At 42.6% G+C, this 18,855-nt stretch overlaps 1 protein-coding gene across 1 annotated transcript in view; it reads left to right on the top strand.

The window, feature by feature from the left end:
* The window catches only part of LOC308281199 (vacuolar protein sorting-associated protein 37A-like), a 28,106-nt gene extending 16,019 nt beyond the window's left edge, over positions 1-12,087 (top strand). Inside the window, exons 7-12 of the mRNA XM_080721318.1 lie at positions 408-535; positions 1,302-1,360; positions 2,102-2,170; positions 4,746-4,889; positions 10,399-10,487; positions 10,627-12,087. Coding sequence (XP_080577444.1) covers positions 408-535; positions 1,302-1,360; positions 2,102-2,170; positions 4,746-4,889; positions 10,399-10,479 — 481 coding nt within the window. The 3' untranslated portion in view covers positions 10,480-10,487; positions 10,627-12,087. The remainder of the gene's footprint in view (positions 1-407; positions 536-1,301; positions 1,361-2,101; positions 2,171-4,745; positions 4,890-10,398; positions 10,488-10,626) is intronic.
* The last annotated feature ends 6,768 nt before the right edge of the window (positions 12,088-18,855 follow it).

The following is an 18,855-nucleotide window of genomic DNA, read 5'->3' on the forward strand; positions in this document are numbered from 1 at the left end:
ATATTTTGAGATGGGGGTTCGTGGCCAAATAAATATCATTTTGGGGGTCCTTCACATGAAAAGGTTTGAGAACCACTGACACAGTAGTCTCTCAAGAACAGACTAACTGAGCTCCAGTTAAGTGAAAAGGACCTTTTCTTTGACGATGGCTGGCCAGATTGCTGACATAGAAACATAGGTTTTTCAAAAAAACCTTAGAAGGATTCAAAAGACACTCATAGAATCGGGTCAAAATTCAAATTTTCACGATTATTTTTTCAAAAATAGCAGATCTACAAGCTCACCGAGTGCTGCGCTGTGAGCTTGTATATCTGCTATTTTTCAATAGTTAAAGCATAAAATAATGATACACAATGATGTGTACCCGTTCTGAATGGGTTTAAACCTGCCTGTTGCTGTGTCCCCAGTGTGTCCCAGCTGAAGGACATGTCTGAGCAGGAGGACATGCTCCTGGATGTCTTCGTGAGCCTGCCCCAGCTCAAACAGGTGACCAGTGACAAGGAAGAACTGGTCACCAGCATAGTGGCCATGGCCAGTGAGTACCCTTCCCCGCTTGGTTTTCACACAGATCATTCACTTGACAATTGGCATTGATAACAGGCCTGTCACAATTACGACATAATCGTCTGATCGCAATTATTTGACATAATCGCAGTTATTTTGTCATAACCGTCATAATCGTTTCCATGTTGAAAAATGTTTGTATATTTTCAAACATTTTCTAAAAATAGTGGAAATGGCAGATCTACGAGCTTGTAGATCGGCTATTTCCACTATCAACGTTCTTTTTTAAGTATAAAGTTGTCAAATATGACAGTCATTTCTTTGTATATTTAGGTTATGTGTCATATCTGCCATTTGCAACTTCAACGCCTACAAGTCAAACAGAAATGTAATTGTCAACAATCGCAATTATTTGAGTGACAATGAATCATCATAATGTCATAATCGTGACAGCTCTAATTGATATTACATCAATAAATAACAAAAATGGATGGTCATAACTTATGAATGTCACCCGTACCCACTACCCATAGGTAGCTTTTAAGTAATCCAGATGCATGTTGTCTCGAATGGACTTGTCATAGAACAAAAGATGACTTGCCATTTCTGATGAGAGCAAGGCAGTACATTGAACAGGCTCTGCATGGATAAATAACACGCAGCGTGCATCAGACATTCTGTTTGTCTGAAAACAAACTGAGCACCACAGAACAGACAGAAGGAGAGAGAGAGAGCCATATTGTGAATTTGAGAGCTTTATGGGTTTCCCTAAAGGCCTTCTTTTCCGTTCCTCTCAGAGAAGAACCTGCATATGGAACCACAGTTGGAGGAGAAAAGGCAGGAAATGCTCTACAAGGTCAGTGTAGAGCATTAACACTCCAGCACACCCCACCCCTACACCAACACATGAGCCTGTACTTGTGATTTTTGCAAGTCGACTCGACTCAGTAAAAAGTTGAGTCAAAGTCGACTTTATCGTTTTATGACGTCATAACATCACACGACCCCCCCCATTATTTTGAGGGGTCCCCAGATGATTAACTTAATGTGAAACATTGTTTTCTCACTCCAAACCAACATAAAGTTTAAGTGTCTCCACAACTTTCCAACATCCCATCGTGCATTGCCAGAAGGCGAGCGGCATTTCCGGCATCGCAGCCGAGTGTGATCTACAAGCTCACAACGGTTGCATCTGCGACACGACGTGAGCTTGTATGTCTGCTGTTAACCAGAAGTGTCCCGTAGATAACACTACAGTAAAGTCTTGCGGAAACAGGTGGATAGAGGGTATCTTCACATTTCTAAAGTGACAATTTGAGGACTTTTTAATACCTCTAAAATGACAAATTAAACATTGTCCAAATTGTCGAATATATAGAGGCAGAAATTGTGAAAATAGCCGATCTACGTTGCGAGGCGTTGTGAGCATGTAGATCTGCTATTTTCACAATAGAACGTTTTTTTTTCCTTAACTTCGACTTTCTCTGGTGGGAGTCGACTTGTGTAATGAAGTCGACTGGGTCGACTTGTCGACTTTTTTGTTAATGCCCTAGTCTGTACTGCAGTGTGACTGACCGCCGTTGTGTTGTGTTAACAGTACGAGCTGCTCACCCAGATGAAGTCTGCCTTTGAGACGAAGATGCAGAGACAGCATGAGTTGAGCGAGGTAAGAGCGCCTAAATATTTTGGGTCGATCAGACGCTTTTGGCACGCAACACCGACATACGATGATCACTCCCAACAAACACAGGCTATATGCATATACACCATTTTCTTCTACTTCCGGGTGTCTTTCGACTTCCTTCACAGGTGTTACCGATGATACTAATGAAGGCTCTGTTCCATTCTGCTCAAACATAGTCAGGGTGCTGCTATTGTGCATGGAAACACTCCTGCTACACCAGTGGGTCTCAAGGTGTCCTTGAGTGGGTTCCAAATGTCCCCATACAGGTGTGTAACTCTGAGAGTGTACAAATGGAAGCAAATGGACCCTGTCCATTTGATTCCATTTGTTGATTCCATTTGTACAGAGTTATGGGGGTCCTTGAAATGAAAGCACCACTGTACAATAAATTAAACAGAGCCTTAATTAGTATCATCAGTAACACCTGTGAAGGAAGCCGAAAGACACCCGACGTAGAACAAAATGGCGTATATGCATATAGCCTATTGACCATGTTTGCGTTTGCGTGAGGGAGACCAGCTCTTTCACTAGTGACTCCTACAACTTGCCCTGTTCAGTGGGGAGGGGAACTGTGAGGACTGAGAATACTGTACTGTGATTTGTATAACATTTTCCCCAAACAAAACAAAGAACCTGAAAACAGAAAAATAACAAGGTTTTTGTTCTTACCAAAGCAGAAGTCATACTATTAAACTTGACAGCTGCCAGTGTTACTAGTGTGTTACATGTTACTAATCAGCTCTGTATGTGTAGCAGTGTGAATCAGAAAACAGGAGTAAACTAGAAAAATAAAATACAAATCAACGTGTCATAAACATCACTATAGAATTATGTTACAAAGCACAACCTTTTTACACGTTGAGAAATTTGAGCACAGATTATTTAGCGTGACAAAAGTCTACAGTGGCACAAGGGGAGGGGGGGGTCTAAAGGAGGTTACCGTAATACGGGTATTACAGGTGGAATCACATTATCTGTTCCATAGTGTTGCATTGGTGATTCAATGTTTGGGGGTACGCTCATCTAGCACGTGACGCGCACGTGACGCGGCGTTCCCGCGCATGCATGTTCTCGCGACCCGTGACGCGACTGCATAATAAAAGTAAACATCTTTGATGCCAAGATGCCCCATTTATATGTATGTTTCACTGCCTTCATTGCTTAAAAACGAGTCGGGTTGTTCTGATGACTGGTGGTTTATTAAGCGCACTTGAATTGCTCCAAATCCAACGTAAAACTGTAAATAAAGCATAAATACAAACACAGTAAATAATAGAACAGAAAACATAACATGGGTAACTCAAACATAAGGAAATATACAAAACAAATGACAATCCATTTACCTCACTGGCTGCATCCACAACAATGAAGGTAGCGAGATGCCCAAAGAGTACACAGACTTGTCCAAAACTTTGCCAGCGCCATGCTGCTAACAAACACACGTCCGTCCGCACGGACTGCTGAGCCTCTAGGGAGCCATTCACCGGCACAGAAAATATGGCAAACCTGGCCGGAATACACGTAAAAGGGCCACTTCCGGCACCTCACTTTGAGCAGTATAATTAACATTTAACAAACTTAGAAAATAACAAATAAATGACTAAATTGATGCCATGGCGGCAGCTACAGTATGTGAAGACGACGTACACCTACCCCCACCTAACCCTGTTATGCTAAGTAAGTAGCCAACGTACTTTAGCCAGCCCAGGGTACTTGGCTCACAAAGTGAGTGGAATGCATTCCCGGGTGCCCGCGCGTGCACATTCGTGCATATGCGTGCGAGTGAGAGGCGTGACACAGGTCAAAAAAGATATGGGGCAGCGGCTAACCGCGTGAGCGGACCATTGCATCACTGGTTACATATGTCCGAATTACTGTAGCAAGTTAGTAAGGGCGGCTGCGTGGATTGGACCCCTGTAGGCCAGTCAATCTAAGCTAAAAAAGGGCCTGACCCAAAAGAAATTGCAATAGTAATCATTCAGGGTTTTTCATGATCCTTAGGGTCATCCAAAAAACATGTTAAAAGTTTTCCATTATATTCTTAGTGGATCAGGGTAAATTCAGGGGGTTCAAGTTTGGGTCCCTTCACTTACAATACAGGAAAAAAAGACCCCAAAAGAATCTTCTTTAAGTAGCATGTGGGGTTTTTCATGATTCTGAATCCATTGCAAGCATTTGTTTTGCACAAAAAACATTACTCGGGCTAAAAATGGACCCACAAACTATGGTTTAGTGATGAGTCATCACTTTCCTGGGGTCAGCTCAGTTTTTTGGGGCCCGTTTTTTGCATGCTACTTAAAGAAGATTTTTTGGGGGGTCTTTTTTTCCTGTATTGTAAGTGAAGGGACCCAAACTTGAACCCCCCTGAATTTACCTTGATCCACTAAGAATATAATGGAAAACTTTTAACATGTTTTTTGGATGACCCTAAGGATCATAAAAAACATTGAACCATTACTATTGCAATTTCTTTTGGGTCAAACCTCAGATTGACTGGCCTACTGCCCACTGATGTGTCTCCTGTATGGTGTTGTGTGTGTGTGTGTGTGTGTGTCAGGGTTGCAGTCTGAGTGCGCTTCAGGCCCGTTTAAAGGTGGCTGCCCACCAGGCAGAGGAAGAGGCAGAGGAGACGGCCGAGAGCTTCCTGGAGGGACGCACAGACATAGAGGACTTCCTGACCTGCTTCATGGAGAAGAGAACGGTAACACTGACTTTGACCTCTTTATTGATTGTAAAATGATCGTCGCTGGCGGGCAGAAACCTCGTATCTCCAAGTTTCAAATTTGTACGTTCTTTCGTAAAGTAAAGCCCTGCTTCATCATACAAGGCCGTCGCACAAAAGTAGTGAAAACCGCAGATCTACAAGCACACAACGCCTCGCACCGCGAGGCGTTGTGTGCTTGTAGATCGGCTGTTTTCACTAGTTTGAATCATTTTTAAATGATAAATGCAAAACGGTTTTGGACATACAAGGTTTTCACCCGACAACGACGTTATGTAAAACACATTGCCATTTTCAAAAGGATGAAATGTAGCTTCTTATTTCCATTGTGTCCTTTCGTGTGTGTTTGTGTATTTGCACTCAAGTCCACGCAGTTTGTTATGATACAAGCTTTCTTTTTACAGAATATTTACAATACAGTTATCATCCTAGCTTTTAGCTTTTCTACTAACAATAATGGCATGGTTTTATAACTAAGCCAATTATGAAATAGACGCGAAATAGACGCGACGATTTCACCGCGAGACACACGCATGCATCAACGGTGAAAGCATAACAAACAAAGCACTTTACAAATAGCGGCAAATAGCTACTTGTTTGTAGTTAATAAAAACAGAAGCATGGATTTACAAGGCGATCTAAATCACCTCATCAATGCTGCCAGAACACACAGCTGTGGAGTGGAGACTCCAGCACACACAGCTCAGCTTTGCAGTGAGATGGCTGATAGCGATAGCAGGACGGATAAAGTAGTTTGCGTCCATTATTCAAAATATGCTTCAAAGAATGCAGGGCAAGCTGCATCACTGCTTTACAAAGTCCAGTGAAAGTGAAACTAAATCGCGGACCAGTGTGCCGTGCTCGGTGCTCCTGCAAAAGTCACAACTCAGTAGTCAGTGTAGACACTCGTAGCCTGTCTGCGTGCTGCCCGGGGGAGGGGCTGTGAGCCGCGCCACACGTTGTTAGCTTGTAGATCTGTTCTTTTTGGCGAATTACACCACCGTACTATAGAAGTATAAATTAAGCAATAATAGAGCTGCGACTCATAGAATGTGCACTCGCTGTATCCAGAGCCTTGACTGTATCACGAGCCATACGATATTCTGAAAAGGCATATCGTGGCAAAGCTGTATCGTCGATACGATAATTATCGCCATATCGCCCACCCCTAACCCAAGCTAGTGAAAGTAGCTGATCTGCAGCCTTGTAGATTTGGTATTTTCACTACTTATACATGTACTGTATATACTGTACTCACATCCATCCTCTGATGGCATAGCAACAGCTTAATTTTGTCTGATAAGAATAAATATCTGAACCCATTAAGACCTGAGGTCGATTCTACAAATACCTTCTAATTCAGTAGTTCTCAAACCTTTCTCGGACCCCCCCCCCCCCCTTCTGAAAATGTTTTGTGCCAGGGATCCCCAGAAGAGAAGACATTTTCAATATTTTCCAAAAATGTTCAAAAATAGCAGAAGTACAAGCTCACAGCCCGGTGGAATGGCTGCTGAATAAACACGATTTCTGAACCATTGCGACCGTTGTAAAATACTCGGCCCAGGAAAATAAAAGAAGTCACGTCACACGTTGTTTTCTGCTGTGTTGCTTTTGTATGTACACACGCTGTATAGTTTTCTTGAGGTATCTAAAGAGCACAGAGTGCGTTTATATCTTATATATATAAGTATGTGGTGTCGTCACGACTCGCGAGACTGTCCATCAGAACATGGCTGGGGAGCAGTTTCTGTTTCAAAATAAACATTGACACCCTGCAAGACCTGAGGGTGTCAGAATGTTGTTTGATTTGCACTGTCAGATAGATGTGGTGTTAAAGTATTTAAGCGTGTATGTGGTAAACTGGTTCGTATTACTCTATCAGTCACATCATGAGTTCAGTGCATGTCTAAGGGCGGATTCACACTGCGGTCTCGAGTGCGCACTCGAGACTACTTGGCAGATGTTTTGATAGTGTGAAGCCTGCGTACTGTCCTCAGAAACGCCGGCCCTGAGACCACCTCCAGAGGTAGTCTCGAGTCCGTTTTGTGCGTCCTCTAGAACGTTGCGCTGCAATGTGAAGCTATCGTTCCATGAACAAGGAAGTGGTGACGGTTCAGCTAGGATTAAAATAACAAGCATTGGTCCGCGATGTCACTATTAAAATAACAAGCATTGGTCCGCGATGTCACTATTAAGATACTAAGGATGCATCAGTGACGTTACTGTTATGCGATGATTACAGACGGCGTTACATTGTGACGTTTCAAAGACAGTCAGCACACACTGCTTTGGTTGTGTATTGTTGTTCTGTTATTGTTACAACTCAAGATAACGTCAGGAACACAGTAAAACTTTAATATTCACTCTAAATTCTGACAAGATACTCTTCTTCTGTGACATGACGTTTTGATATCTCCCAAAGCCCCATAGTCAACAGCTCCCCCGGGAGGCACAGGAATACCATTACAGTTGAATGAAGTGTACTCCAGCAGTCATGTCATTACGTGCGCATCCCGCATCAAAAACTCATTCAAGTCACCCAGGGACTCATTCATGTCATGGTCCTGGGGTCCCGGGGATGCGCCTCCATTGGAGTCCATGTTAAAATAATTTACCGCGTCGCGGTAAAAGAAAAGAAAATGTCCACAGACACCACCATTGTTCATGGGTGAAAGCATCCTACTTTACCCTACGTTAACACAAATAAAATCCACGCAGAAAGTCTTAAACAGGCGATAGAAATGTCAATGTTTTGATTCCACCGACGTCCGACGCCATTTTGAACGCGTAAACTTTATATTGAGGACTCATAAAACTTTTCTGGGACCCATTTGAATGACCACCTGTGGGTCCCGGGACCCATTACATTGAAAACCTAGTAACATCACTGCTCCAGGGAGTCCAGGCACCAGGCCTAGAATTTCGTCATTTTAGGGGCAAGGCCAGTTGGCCTTTAGTGTTGTCAAATTTTTGAGGGCACAAAGGCCAAGTGCCAGGGCAAGAAGGCCATCAATTAAAACAGTGATTTTAAGTCCACGCCTCGACAGTCATAATTAATTTTGCTTAACTCTCCCAACGCTTTGAACGTTCACGTTCGCCCGATTTCGCAAGACCTCTCCGCCAATACGGCGCTCGTTCGGTTCGTTCGTCTGATGACTGTAAGCTGATGAGGGGTCGCGCGGCCGTCTACTGTAAACACATTTTCCGCGGTGATGGTGTAAAAAATCCATTATGCGTTAGATCAACGGAGAACAATTCACTTCCTTGTTGATTTCCTCTGGCTGTAAGGCTCTGGGGCCAGTGACTGGTCTTCTTCTTCTTCAACACATAACAGGCAAATTCACATTCATTCTCGCATGACGCCGCCCTCTGCTGCCTGGCAGACCAAAGTGCACTATTGCACAACCAAAAAAAATAAATAAAAAAAAATAAATGTCTGTCTGTCTATCTACTATAACGTCGCAAAGGTAAGCCGCTTTTTGATGGCGCCAGACCCAATAAATAAATAAATGATCTGGCAGTAGGAGAGTTAAAGATTAAGTACAAACAAAAACTGTTGACATTTTAGACTAGTTTTAGTCATCATGACAATTATTTTACCCCTTTATTTACCCCTTAATTGGACAAAGATTGCCATGTAATCATAATTATTTCACACAACATTTCCTCTCATCCTTTTGATGAAAAAAACTATTTTAGGAATACAGTACAAGAGAACACAGAACACCTGTCCTGGTTATATAACCAAAGTCTATTCAACCAACTGATCTCAGTACATTACAGTAGTACATTACATACAGTACAGTACAGTACAGTACAGTACAGTAAGACAATACCAGCTAGTAGACAATGTCCAGTTCATCCAACTGAACCCACAACCCAGTAGCCACAGCCTAACATTACTAAACAACACCTGCAGAAGTTGCAGAACCACCAGTCCAGTAGCCTATAGGTAAATAAGCATGTACACCCCACACACACACACACACACACACACACACACACACACACACACACACACCCGCGCGTGCACGTGCATACACGTGAGCGTCGCACGCAAACAAGGGGGCTAGTCGTTTGAGTTTGTGTTTGTTGTTGCTACACGCTAGGCTAACAGTAGACCAACATGGATTTAACATTTTTGTATGGATTCTTTTTTTTTGGCCTAATGCTAGAGTTCAGGTACGTGTACACAGCCGTTCACTCACATTCTCTCTGTCTCCACACATCTGCGCGGGGGGATTATTTCCATCACATCAGCTGGTTCCCTGTTCTAGCCTTATATATTCCTTTATTTTGTCGCGTGTTGGACGTATGGCTTGATAACGTTGGAACATGTTGCAAACATCCTCCATGCCACTGTGACAGATAAACATCGTCACTTAGTAGTTTTGTAACTTTTACTGCTGTGTCCATTCAACTCTCTCTCTCTCTCTCTCTCTCTCTCTCTCTCTCTCTCTCTCTCTCTCTCTCTGCGTGTGTGCGTGCGCTCTGCCACTGGAGATGGGATTTATGGCTCTTTGAAGTGAGCCGGATCTCTAGGATCCGTTCATTTCAAAGAGCCGTTCAAAAGACTGGCTCATTCTAGTCACTAGTTGTAGTTACTTTGTAGATTTTGATTATAATTATCACTTCAACCCTATATACATTTATTTCGGACATAATAGGTACATAGGCCTACCTGCCATTTGAAAATATCCGATCTACAAGCTGTGAGCTTGTAGATCTGCTATTTTCAAATGTTTTTTCCCCCTACATTTTATTCATTGGAAAATTTGTGAAATGGGACATTTTGCATAATAAGTACTTTCTACTTTAACTACATTTTGATACTTTTACTCAAGTAGTCTACATTTTTTATTCCAAACTTCAACTTGTGGCAGAGTATTTCTACATTGTTGTACTTTTCCCACCACTGTTGTTCATTAAAGGAACGGCTCCCTATACTGCGATTGCGAACCGGATCCCATCGTTCATATCAAAGAGCCGTTCAAAAGACTCGATTCGTTCGCGAACGTCCCGCCTCTATCTGCCACTGCATGTCAGAAAGCAGCAGGTGTTTGACCGTAATGCGCATCGCAGGACATATTTCGTACTCTCTTTGTTCGTGAACTAAAATGAAGACAGATTTTAGCCCAGTCTTTATTTTGTAGTTAGGGTTACATTTTCGTCTCCTCTTTATTCCTCAATGAAATTGTGAACTGCTGTGGGCGCTGGGCACTGCATGGGACAGCAGGGGCACCACGGCCACTGTGGCCGTTTGAGCATGTCATTTTTCGAGGGGCACACGGCCAAAGAGAGGGGCAACGACGGCCATGGCCGTCGTGGCCGCCGTGAAATTCCTGCCCTGCCAGGCACAGAAGAATTTTGGCCAATGCATGTGAATGTTGGTCAACGGGGACCAGGCAACTGTTTTCGGGAACAGTTCAAATCTATCGGACTGCAGTGTGAATCCGCCCTAAGTGTAACTTTATGTGACTTCCTACAGCTTTGCCACAGCAGAAGGGCCAAAGAGGAGAAGCTACAACAGGCCATCAACACACATGGACAGTTCCCCACCAGCCACTAGAACCCAAGGTAAAACACACGCACGCACAGGTTTCACGCACCACATAAAGAGGGTTGCAAGTGATTTATTTATTTCCTTCTGTTGTTGAAATGAGTGTTAAATACCATCCGTTTCGGTTAATAGCAGTTGTTTTGTTTTGGGCTACAGGGCTGGAGTTCTCTGAACCAGCAACCTGGCACCCGAAAGGTTAAGAAGTTCTAGAGGCAATGAGAAGCACACAGACGATGAGGAGGACAACTAAACATGACGGTGACGACGATGATGATTAGACCTAACGGTCCAATGCTGTGACCTTGTTTAGGTCAAAGCCCCTGCCCCCTCCCCCTACCCTACAGTGACGATGATGATGATGATTAGTCCTAAAGACTCAGTCCAATGCTGTGGCCACGTTTAGGTCAAACAACCCCCTGCCCCATCTGCACAGACACAACCCATTGCAATTCGATTCACGAATCTGACCCCCGTTGGAACGGACAATGACCCCCCCCCTCACTGCTCCACGACCGTTTCTGTGTCCCATGTCTAGAGGGCAGACCCAGGCCACTAACTCTGACACACTAAATATGAAACTATATCTGCCTCAAGAGTTGCCATGTCTCATAAGCAAACAGACGTGAACAGTCAACTCTGAGCGGAGAGTATTACCACCTCCAAGCCAACAGGGAAAAGAGAAGAGAACAGCGCTGGCAGAGTTTGAACCCAGTGGAGGTGTTGACAGCTGCAGTCAAGCTCTGTTGATGATGACAGCGTAGGAAATGTCCCCCACTCATCCGGGCCCAACACTTCCTAAATACAGGGTTCCCACGGTCATGAAATTCCTGGAAATATTTTGAAATTAGAAAAAATATTTTTCCAGTACTGGTAAAGTTTTGGAATTGATCAAGGGTCCTGGCAGGTCCTATGCATTGTCTTTGGTTATTGATTTTGTTAATACCTCTGAAATGACAAATTAAACATTGGCCAAATTGTCAAATGTTAGAGGCAGAAATTGTGAAAATAGCCGATCTACATGCGTTGCGAGGCGTTGTGAGCATGTAGATCGGCAATTTTCACAATAAAACCGTGTTATACAAAATTCCTCAACTCTTAGTGCTCGTAAGGGTGCCGGGGTCCCCAGTTCAAATATGATTTCGGGGGTCACGGCCTGAAAAGGTTGAGAACCACTGGCATACACTACCTGTCTTTGGGCATTGCGCATAGGAGTAAGCGACCTGTTATTGAGCTGAATTATTGTTATATAGTCCTGGAAATTGGGTTAAATATTCTGGAAAAAGTTTTGGAAAAGTTTTGGAAATAAATTGGTAAAAATGTGTGGGAACCCTGTAAATAGCAGTATAGCGTTTCCTTCACCCTGATGATGATAAAGATAACTAACGACGATGGTGTTTTTCTGATGCACATGTGTACTTGAATTATTATTATTTTTAGCGTTGTTGAATTTGGAACGGTATTGAAATGGAATGTTGTGCAGAAAAAGAGCTACAGAAATACCCAACCACCACACAATGGATACTGTATTTATAATGTTAATAATAGGCTTTATGGTAATCAAAGACACTTTTATGTTCTTATTTAATTTGTTAGGGGAATAAAAGCATTTAGAATAAACCTCTGTGTGTCTGTGATATATTCTCCCACACTCGCACATTACATTTTGTGTTGCTGTAAATGTAAGACTGTAAGAGATTCATGGAGAACTTCCCTGGGTTTTACATCAAGGTGTGTGCTTTAGCGCTCGCATGACTAACAGGTCATTTTGACCTGTTTTTGAGATTTAGAAATGGAATTAGAATGCTCAGGAAACACTCAAAACATTTTATTTCATATTTACAAAACGTCTCAAATGGTAGGAAAAAAAAACAAGACTTTGCTTGTATGATAAGGAAAAATCATGAAAGGGAAAATTTCTCAGAGTTCCCTGAGCCACCTCAAAATCTCAAAATCAGGTTCAGTCATGTGAGTGTTAGCCAGTATTACATACAGTCTGCAAGAATTGTCATCAGGGTATAAATGGCACTAAATGTCAATCTTTATTTCGGCAGCACATTTAGCTGATCATTTATCAATGGATATAGAACGCATACGACACCACAGGCTGATGGTGTGTAGGACACATGGCTTTGGGCCTGTCGGATTTACAGACCATAACATTCTGTCAAGGTTGCCATGATGCCATCCACAGTTGTGCTGCTTCAGTCAGTGTCAAGCCTAAGATTCCTTATACACCCGAAAGCCTTATTTATTTCATGCGACTACTGTGTCATGAGTACATCAACAGCGCCAATATTACAGTATGTCGCCTTGCTTAGTGCACGTGTAGTAAGTAGGCACAATGTTAGTGAATGTAAACGTGGCATCGGTGCATGTGTTCCCCTCAATGTATGAAACGTATTAACTAACTTGTACTGGTGATACTGATGGGAAAGGCTTGATATTTCTACGTGTCATTAGTTGGGGTTGGGTTTAAGCATAGTTTTACTGAGGTTTTTTTTTTTTTTAACTCTTTAATTTTTATCCCACAATTTTGTAACCCATTTTTTTCACCCAGTGCCAATTGCCTATGTAATCCTGGGCTCTGCTCTCCCTCTGCCAACCTGGGGAGGCAACGGACTGACCTCATGCTTCCTTCAATGCATGAGGAGTCCAAGTTGCTTCTTTTCACCTGACAGTGGAGATTTCCCTGGTTTGGACGTAGCGCGTGGAAGGAGCACGTTATTCCAACCAGTTCCTTTCCCCTCCATCAGGCGCCCCGGCTGGCCAGGGGGAGGCATTATTGACCAGGATTACGTGCATGTTTTTGTGAGGGTATCAGCCCTAGGAGACACGGGGAGAACATGCAAACTCCACACAGAAAGGCCCTATCGCCAACCCCACCTAGGGTGTGGGCGCTGATGGCGCGGAGGAGGAACACGCCGCCAGTGCCCACAGCGTCCCCCAGCGGGAATCGAACCCAGGACCTTCTAGCTGTGAGGCGAAGCGCTAACCACTGCGCCACCGTGCCCCCTTTTTTTACTGAGGTTTTGGTTAGGTTTAGGCATAAGTGGTTAACATTCACCAGGTTAGCATTCACCAGTGTCGGCAGGTTAACAATTTCACCAGGTTAGCATTCACCAGCATCAAACTAATGGGACGTCGAACACTATAGAGACTCCATTGAGCTTGTCATCTGGAGAGTAATCTCTCAAGACAGCTTCAGAGCTCCAAATTCAAATGAACAACAACAGCAACCTTTTTTCTTGCAGATGGGTTCCCAGTTTCTGGACTAGGGACGTGCAGAGAATGTTAGAGAGGCAGGGGCTTAAATTTCTAAAAGGGCTTTTTGGTGAAAATATCGAAAAATAGCAGACCTCCAAGCTCATAACGCGTGGTGAGCTTGGAGGTCGGCTATTTTCGATGCTTGATGCTACACAGAGAGGGCAATTCTTTCAATATAAGATGCTGCATTCAAGTTCAGGAGAGTTTGGACAAGGGTATGGCATGGAAAGAGGGCATTTGCATTACTTTCACCACAGTAAAAACGTAATTCATGGTCTGGAGACAGCCGGGGCTCAAGCCCCCTTGTGTGCACGTGCCTGCTCTGGACAGTGGTTCTCAAAGTGGGGTCCAGCTGGGACCTTGAGGGGGTTCCAAACGGACCCTTACAGGTCCGTAACTGAGAACGTACAATTAGAACCAAATGGACTCTTACAGGTCCGTAACTGAGAACGTACAATTAGAACCAAATGGACTCTTACAGGTCTGTAACTGAGAGTGTACAAATGGAATCAATTGACCCGTACAGGTCCATTTGGTTCCATTTGAACACTCAGAGTTATAGGGTCCTTGAAGTAAAACAGTTTGAGAAGCAATGTGTGTTTCATTGATAATGAGCACCTTATCGATCCTGCTTATTGAGCCGGCCTTTATCGAGCCCACTATTGAGCGTTTTCTAATATTTTGTGGAAAGATATAAGATGACAAATTCGAAAAAAAAAGATAATAATCTTTTTTTATTGGCCAGTTGTTGCGACTGAGTTTGTTGCTGACCACCATCTATGAAGATTATAATTGACAAAAGTAACAAATATCATTAAATAGTGTTAAAACAATCATTCGTTAATGTGCAATAAGTGTTAAATGGCTTTATATTATGAATAGTACTGTAATCATTTCTTGATCGCCTCTTGTCTTGATTGTTTAAACACGACTTCACGGGCCGCTATGCTCAATAACAAGCTTGATAAGCCCAAAGCTTATTGATAAATCAATAAATCTGTTATCGAGCTACCCTTGTTTAGGGCTCTATCCCTAGTTTCATAACACACACGTCTGTTAGATTTTGAGATTGTGTGTAAATAGATGAGAGCAGGAATACATGTGTACTGTAAATCCCATGACAATCCAGCCAGCGGTTTCAGAGACTATGTTTAAGAACAGGAGTGTTTGTGACAAACCTTTATTTATATCCCACAAAAGAAATTCAGTTGACCTTGCAGCACAGCTGTATGAAATACAGGAGAGAGAGTGTGTGTGTGTGTGTGTGTGTGTGTGTGTGTGTGTGTGTGTGTGTGTGTGTGTGTGTGTGTGTGTGTGTGTGTGTGTGTGTGTGTGTGTGCGTGCGTGCGTGCGTGCGTGCGTGCGTGCGTGCGTGTATTCATGATACATTTTAAATATCCATTTTCTCTCTCTCTCTCTCTCTCTCTCTCTCTCTCTCTCTCTCTCTCTCTCTCTCTCTATCATTGACATTAATATTGTACACATTTACATGACACTCTTATCCAGAGCTACTGTACAACACGATCAACGCTTTATCATGATGTTTGACTAAACCTAACTGATTGGAAGGATATTTTAAGCAAAGCGAGCATAGGCAGCATCAATAGTTAAATAGTATTATCAAATATGACAGTTGACTGGTAGTGTATCAGCTTCATGCACATGAAACAAAACACAAACGAACTCTGTCCCGAGTCCTGACGTGTCTTGGTGTGATTGACTCCACCAAGCAGGGCGGCCGAAGACCATAAACTATGTTATTGCCCCGGTCTGTCCCAGTGTCCGTCTGCATGTGTGTGTCTGTAATAATCTCTGGCACCCTTCTACCAATCAGTGTGAAACATTGCACCCACAGTCTCACTATAGAGGTGAGGTTACTCCATGTTTCAAATCAAACGTTATCCTCTGGGGAGCACTACCCTCGCCTACCAGGCTTTCTGGGGGAAAGCCTGGTGTTCGTTCACAACAGGCCGTTTGGTTTCCGCCTAAAGCGGCGTCGCTTTGATTTGGTTCCCCCCGTTTGTTTCCCCAATCCCTAATAAAATGCTCGAGTAGCCTAGTGTAGTCTTGCCGGTCACTAACAGTTGGACTAAAAGATGCATATACCAAACGATTTTTTCAAAAGCAAAACTACTCCGCATCAAGGAGTTTATTAGGTAGGCCCTAAAAGTATGTCCTTGAGCGCAGGGGAATATTTTGGGTTAAAACTGAATCCGGTTTGATCTTTCTGGCAAACTGTAGTCCTTTGAGTACTACAACATGACGTGTTGTGGTTTCCGCTCCAGACCGGTTACAAGTGATCCCAGACTCGGGGAGCACTAATGCACTTGTTGTTTCATGACACACACGTCTGTTCGATTTTACAGTGTGTGAGTGGACAGGAGCAGGAACATGTGTACTGTAAATCCTATGTCAAGCATGCTCCTAAACATGATTTAGAGATCATGTTTAGGAGTAAATTGTTGGACAACCGACTAACTGGTTACTGATTTCCTTAGAGCCCCACAACAAGGTCGGGATACCAATTTTATCCAATCAGGACAGGATACATTAGAGATTAAACAAGTGAAGTCAGAAGTGATGACAAAGAAACAGGAACACAAACAAGTAGCTTATAAATGGGTAATCTCTCCTGATTGGCTGAAATGTTGTCACCTACCTGAAAATGTATGTTCTGTTCATTAAAGAGCTGGAGAGACAAGGAGACCCATTTTAATGAACAAACATATAGTAATGATTAGTATCAGAATATAGTGCAATAGGGCACGGTGGCGCACTGGTTAACGCTTCGCCTCACAGCTAGAAGGTCCTGGTTTCGATTCCCGCCGGGGGACGCTGTGGGCGCAGGGGGTGTGTTCCTCCCTCCGCATCATCAGCGCCCACAGCGGTGGGGTTGGCGATAGGGCCTTTCTGTGTGGAGTTTGCATGTTCTCCCCGTGTCTCCTTGGGTAGATGCCCTCACAAAAACATGCAGTAGTCCTGGTTTCTATACTACCTCCCCCTACCCAGCCAGGTGCTCCCCAATTCCCCTGGCGCGGCAGGGGGATTGTGGAAACCAGGACTACAGGTTTGGTAGTTTGGCACTGGGTGAGAAAATGGGTTGCAAAAACCGTGGGATAAAAATATTAGAAATAAAAAAAAGAATATAGTACACTCTCTCTCTCTGCCTCTCTCTCTCCCTCACTGACATTAACATGGCACTCTTATCCGTCAACTGCAAACTCTCCTAAGACACGTGCAACATGAACAATGCTTTATTATGATATTTGAATTAAGTTAATAAAGCGTACAGGGAGGATAGTTTTAAGCAAAGCAAGTAGGATTAGTTTAGTTACGTTTACTTGATCAACTCACAGTAGCAAGCATACAGTTATACAAGTCATAAGTCCACAAAAGCATAATCACCTTTTAAGGTGATCAAAAGGAATAGGCTGAAGCTAAAAAAAAAAAAAAAAAAAAAAGCTTACAAGTGCCTATCCTACGTATTCATGGTTTAATAACACATTAATATGTAATACAAGTGTTCAAATTTGCCATATAAAGATAAAGTAAATAAAAAGAAACTGTAATTACAGGCCCAAAATACATCAGCATAATAACAAATCAGTGCCTTTCCTACATATTCATGGTCTAGGATGCAGTAATATGTTAAAGGAGTGTACAGGTTCACCATATAAAGAAAAGAAAATGCAGATAAAAAAAGGGAAAATGTGCATGAAAACCCAACAAAAGCAAATCAAACAATGCCTATCCTACATTTTCATGTTTTAAGATACAGAAATATGTTATAAGAGTATACAAGTTCAACTTCTAAAGAGAATGAAAAGATTAAAGCATTTCCTTTTCTTTTCTTTTTTACCATTGATGGATCTAAAATCCCTATGAAGCTATTGCCATTAATACCTATTTTATAAGCGATTTGACTCTTATACTGTTATAGAGTATTATCTATGTTGTCACTATAATATAAAATATAAAAATAAAAGTGAAAATAAAACTCAAAAAGACAAAAATAAAAAGAAGACTATGTTTTTTTGGATAAGACGTTTTTAATAGAGGCTTATTATTATTAGTATGCACCTACAGACCTCTGGTTGGTTTGGTCGTGTGAGAGACAAAGCTATATGACCGAACATGTTCATACTAATGTCACTTAATTCCCTGTCAGGTTATGAATTATTAGGGCAGGTGTAGAGATTTGGTTGAGATACTTGTTCACGGTGCAAAGAAACGTCATACGCCATACCCTGAAGAAGGCCGTTCGCTGCCGAAACATTGGTTTCCCTATACTCTGTGTGCTAAAATAAATATTGGCACTTTGACTACAGTGTATGCGGCCGCTTGAGATTATTCTGCCTTGAGCCGACACTACAAGGACTTTGGTGTGCGTAGTATCCTCCTGCGCACGTCATTATCCTGAATATCAGTTGGGCATTTAAATTCTTGGCTTCCACTCTGCACTCCTCCACTGACATTTTACCTCCCCTCTTCTCTCTCTCTATACACGTGCATCATTATCACTGTTTTTAGTGCTTCATTATGATATTTGAATAAAGTGAACTGACTGAAGGTCATTTTAAGCAAAGTGAGCATAATTGTTAAACATTTTACTAGAAGCTTCTAGCTGTGCTGTCCTGAGTCAATGAACCCCTTTGAAATAAAGTATGACAGTCGACTGGTATCAGCTTCATGCACATGAAACACAATATAAATGCACTCCTTATTGACTTTTCTTGAAGCTGTTGTTCATTCTTTCAGCACAAGTTTGTAATTTAAAATTACAAATGACCAAAAAAAAAAAAACAGTCACTATAATCTCACTAAAGCGCATTTCATGCATCTTCTTACAATAAATGCAGAGAATCTCTGTACGTATGTATATGTATGTACTGTAGGCTACTTCTGTAATCCACCTTAGAGAATTTGCCACACACGTCGCAGGCGACCTGAGGGAGTGCAGTGACGGCATGGAGTCGGTCTGATATGTGGTTGTCCAGAACCTCCAGAACGGGCTCTGGTCAAGGCCCAAATGAGCCAATAGATCAGTGGTTCTCAACCTTTTCAGACCGCGATCCCCAAAATAATCATATTTTAACTGGGGACCCCCACCCTGATGAGCAT

This window comes from Nannobrachium achirus (assembly GCF_963921795.1).
Source record: "Nannobrachium achirus genome assembly, chromosome: 3".
Lineage (NCBI taxonomy): Eukaryota > Metazoa > Chordata > Actinopteri > Myctophiformes > Myctophidae > Nannobrachium > Nannobrachium achirus.